Source organism: Epinephelus moara, chromosome 8 (genome assembly GCF_006386435.1).
Source record: "Epinephelus moara isolate mb chromosome 8, YSFRI_EMoa_1.0, whole genome shotgun sequence".
Classification (NCBI taxonomy): Eukaryota; Metazoa; Chordata; class Actinopteri; order Perciformes; family Serranidae; genus Epinephelus; species Epinephelus moara.
In genome coordinates, this window is record NC_065513.1 from 2,042,674 (window position 1) to 2,047,747 (window position 5,074).

Here is a 5,074-nt window from a genome sequence, read left to right on the forward strand (position 1 = left end):
ACATGAAACTACTCCAGTTAGCTCAATCATGTTGTAACTAAGACATCTGCTGGAAAAAAATATTTTTTTCACGGACCATTTAGAGTTAATGAGTCATTACAGACACCGCTAACGGGGCTAACAGCTAACGGTTAGCCCCGCTAATCTACGATAACCATGTTATTAATTACAAAACGTGCACACAGAAATAGTAATGTTTGTTCAGTCATTGTGTTTATAGACTTTATAAACATCAGATTAGTCTACACGGTGATATAGTGACATGAAAAATGTGATATATATATATATTTATACAACAGTTAGTTCCGGCCCTGCAATCTGATTGGTCGAGAGACAGTAAAACGGTCATGATATTGGAGTACAACATCACGGTTATTTCACTGTGTATGTATCACTCCGCCTCACAGCTGATTGCAATCAACAATCAAATCAAAACTGACGGTTAGTGTCAGTTAGGTCAGCAGTTGCGTTGTAGGCTAATTAATTCATCCACTGTCAAACAGCCAAAAATATGGATTTATTTCCTAAAATAAGTTTTGAATTGAACTATTAATGGTCATCAGAGGAAGATGAGGGAGAGGAGAAGCTGAATCCATCTGAGCACACATCCAGGTTTGTCAGTGAGCTCAATGACTTGGAGAAAAGCAACATACTGTCAGATCAGAAGGCAGAGTCGGCTGTGCCTGTGAAGCAACAGTCCACCATGCAGTCACCAGAGACTTATTTCACCGGCTGCACAACTAATGGAAACGTGCAGATAAATGTGTATAAAGAGTAAGTGCCTGGCGCACCATGTCTGCGTTACATAGCAACGGTGACAGCGGAGTCCTGAGGGAACTATTTTTGTTGGCGGAAGACAAATAAAATGCTTAAATTATCTATTTTGTCCTCATTTTTTCAACATTTCTTAATCAGCCTTGCTTATTTAACTGTTGAACTGGTGTATAAAAGCAATATCACACTCGAGCTCGTGATGCCTGCGGCCTTGTGCCTACAACCGAATCACAGCCGTGACGATATCACAGTACAACATCACTCCCTCTCGTGTGATATTGCTTAAATATACATAGCTAAACTCAACGAGGTAAACAACAAGGCGATTCCCATTTACACAGTGGTCAAGAGTGCTGGACCAGAAGTGTCGCACAAAAAAACGGAAGCTGGCTACGTTCTGTTTTGCCTCCGTGTTTCTGTGAAAAATAAGGTGAATACGTCAAATAAAATTTCTCCAAACATGTTTTTTGTTATTTTAGGTAGTTATTATCACGCTAATATATGTTCAAGTGTTCACTTCCCCCGATAAGTTGGTTTTAATTCGTTATTTGATTGTATAAACACAGTCTGACCATCTCAAGCTTTTATTTAGGTACTTCCGGTGACCGGCAGTGTGAATTTACATATTAGCTAAATACTTAGTTTCACACAGAACATTTAGATTTAACATTTAACATTTAGATTTAGATTTAGATTTAGATTTAATATTTAGATTTAACATTTAGATTTAGATTTAGAATTGTTTGAAGCTAAATGTGGCAAAATGTTGATGTTATTTTCAGCGTGAGCCATTTTACAAATGGCACCCCATATCATTCTTCATATCAAAAACCTCAAACTTGGGCTTGAGATACAGCCACAGATGCTCGGGGCGGGGGAGTTTCTCCGTCGGTTTCTTCCTCTATTGCTGCTGAAGCCTTCGACACCGCTATCGCATGATGTGGATGTGAACCGCCAAAGTAAAGTTTCGTTTTAAGCATGACGTAGTACAGGTATGGCAATACGACTAAGACAAACCATACGCGAATCAGCAGAAACAGTTTATTTTCTTTGGTATCAGAATTTCATCAGCTGACGTAAGAGCAAAAGTAGTGGGTAACCAGAGCATCAATAGAAATGCAATGAAGTAAAAGGTATACAATATTTGTCCTTCAAATGTAGTGGAGTAAAAGTAAAAGTATCCCCCAAAAATTATACTCAAGTAAAGTACAGATACTCAAAAAATGTACTTAAGTACAGTAGGCTACTCAAGTAAACTTACTTCATTACTGTCCACCACTGTGTGTAAGTACATTAAAAGCAATGAAAAAAAGAAACACGGAGTTAAATTTCTTGTATGTGTTCACATACTTAACCATCATCGGATCATTCATGTGATTACTTATTAATAATACTAACTCGTTCATTTATTTTATATTGAACACTTTGGGGCTCCATACTTCACAGCCGAGAAGACAACCTTTATTCCAAACGTCAAACAAATATCAAACTCTGTGTGGGTGCCTGCAGGGGTAAGAGGAAGCGGTAGGCCTACATCCTACCAAATGATACGTCAAACGCTCAGACCAGACCCACAGCCGTAAGCTATTTAATGCACGCCCTTTATTGCTGCGGGGTTCCCTACTGAGCATTAAGTGCTCGCGCGCTTTTACGCAGAGCAGCCAGAAGCGTCCGAGCGCACAGTCTCCAGTATGGCTCACCGATACTCCCAAATCATCCCTGCGACCATGCTGTTGATTCTGGCAATAGTCGGGATTCTGCTGGTGGTCCTTCCGGCTAAAGAGATGGAGACACCACCCGAAAACATGGTAATGAATATATATATATTTAATGCAGTATTTCATGATTGGCAGGTACAGTTTTTATCTTTTTATAGGAGTGGTCTGACCTTATTGAGAGAACAAGGGAGGGTCGTTTATTTTATTTTCTCATCCAAGATTTATATTCTATTCTAGCCCTTCTTTACAATATACATACATCTCTTACTAGCACCATGGCTCATAAGTTGTGCTTTGCCATAAGCAGGGGGCACCAGTTTTGTCTCTGAATGAGGGTTTTATTAATGTATATGTGGTTGTGCACATTAGAAGTTCCATTAAGATAATAATGTTTAAATTGGGGTCTACTATTTGAACATGTGGGGAGGGTGTTTCACTTTTTTTTTTTTTTTTTTTTTTTTTTTTTTTTTACTTAAGTCTAGTGGAGTGATCCAGAGAGACATGACTCTAATACGAACTTGCTCAGCCATATGTCTCTGCTTCAGCTAAATGCTCAAAATGAAACACACAGCTGTGCACTTCGCTTGACATGCAAGAGATGCCAACCTCAGCAGTTGAAATGTGCTCTGCAGAAGGAAGTGGCACAGAGCACCACTGATTGGACAACAAAAAGAATCAAAGAGTGTAAGATAAAAGAAACGGTTTGTGAGCTTTATTTGAGATTCTTTGTGAGAATGTTATTCATGTGCTCTTGCTTTTGTTAATGTGGCAGACACATTGAAATCGTTTTGAAAAGGGTACAGAAATTTATCTCATTCTGCTACATACAGTTTTTGCCCTTTAACTAAGAAGTAATGTTTGAATAGAACTTGATGCTTTGAAGTTGTCATTGCAAAAAAGCACACATGGAGAAACCAAGTCAATATTGATGAATGAGTCAAGACAACATAATACATAACCCATGTTACTGAAGCAAATCAGTTTAAGTCTGACAGCAGACTATTTGTTTGCAAAAAGAATTAGTTCAACCACAAAGGGCAATAATCTTAAACAAAAAATGTCAATACCACAGCTGAGAACAAACTAACAGAAGAACCATGCACAAGTTGTACAACACCGAGTGATGACAAGTGCTAATACAAATACATAGTAAATAAAATGTACACAGACAATACCATTTGACATTAGTTTCTGTGCACTGAAGCATTCCAGATGTCATATTGGTTCAATATGATACATCAGCATAGCAATATATTACATTTTGAGCAACATTATAATGGCTAGAGTGAGGTCCTAGAGCAGGGGCGGGCTGGCCATAGGGAGGTTTGGGAGTATTCCCGAACGGCCAGTCTGTTCCAGGCCGAACCGGCCGGTGGTCGTTTTTTTACCCCATAAAACGCAGCCGCGGTTGACCGCAGCAGCCTGCCCTCGCAGCCGCAGGTTGCACAGAGTGGAACGTCAGACTGGGTCAATCTAATATTTTGCATATTAAGGGGAGATATGAGCGGCACCTCCCAATTTGAGCTGATCCTTGCTTCTATTGAAATGTGATTGGCTCAGCCGCTCAGTCAATAAACTGTTGTTTTCCTGTTAAAAAAAGAAAAATAAAGAAAGAGGAGCGGGGTAAATTAGCAGATGCATAGTGCGTCCAAATTCACACCTGTTCTTCTTTATGGATTTTCTCCGTGACCGTGCGTCATAGCGAGAAGCCACGCATATCTCGTGAAACAGCAGAACCGCAGCTTTCCGACAAGACCACTTGTCGGTAGTCCACAGTTTTCACAGCGAAAAACAACGATAAAGTTACACTAAAATCATGAATAACAGAGCTTTCATACAGCTTTACACACACATTATTCTTGGATGGATTACTCGCACAGAAATGCCACGCATATCACATGAAAGCGCAGGACCAGAGCTTCCCAATGATACCACACACATCATTGTGCTGTCATCCCATCACACTATAAATACAGATTAATTGTCTACAAAATAAAAACCTGACGAATTTCTTTACAATCCATGATACTAGGCATGTAACGATATGTCGAATTTCGCGGTGTCGCGATAAAATAAATTCTCGATACCGTCGTGGGAATGCCACGGTAGTTATATAGCTGCGTTCTCCTACAGAGCCGGTAATATGACTGTGTGACTACATTCCCCATTATCCTTTGCATGCAACTGCGCGCGCAGGTGAAAGCAGACTCGTGCAGCTCAGCCTCTCAGCCTTCGACTCTGACCAGTGCGTGACCGGAGGAAACAGCGAATAAAAGTAAGGAGATTGACTGTTCTTCTCTATTGATTTTCTCCGCGACCGTTCATCATAGCGAGAAGCCACGCATATCACGTGAAACAGCGAAATCGTGGCTTTCCGACAAGACTTGTCAGTAGTCCAATGTTTTCACAACGAAAAAAAATGATAAAGTTACACTAAAATGATGTATAACAGAGCTTTCATACAGCTTTGCACACACATTACTTTTGGATGGATTACTCGCGAATGCAGGGTCACACAGAAATGCCACGCATATCACATGAAAGCGCAGGACCAGAGCTTTCCTCTCCTCATCTCCTGTTCT

General features: G+C 40.1%; 1 protein-coding gene across 2 annotated transcripts in view; it reads left to right on the forward strand.

The window, feature by feature from the left end:
- The first annotated feature begins 2,418 nt into the window (after nt 1-2,418).
- The window catches only part of LOC126393916 (ectonucleoside triphosphate diphosphohydrolase 2-like), a 17,386-nt gene continuing 14,730 nt past the window's right edge, over nt 2,419-5,074 (forward strand). Inside the window, exon 1 of one of the 2 annotated variants that reach the window (XM_050050352.1) lies at nt 2,419-2,582. In XM_050050352.1, coding sequence (XP_049906309.1) covers nt 2,466-2,582 — 117 coding nt within the window. In that variant the 5' untranslated portion in view covers nt 2,419-2,465. Of the gene's footprint in view, nt 2,583-4,688; nt 4,768-5,074 lie in introns of those variants that run through there. The other variant, XM_050050353.1, reaches the window with a different exon arrangement.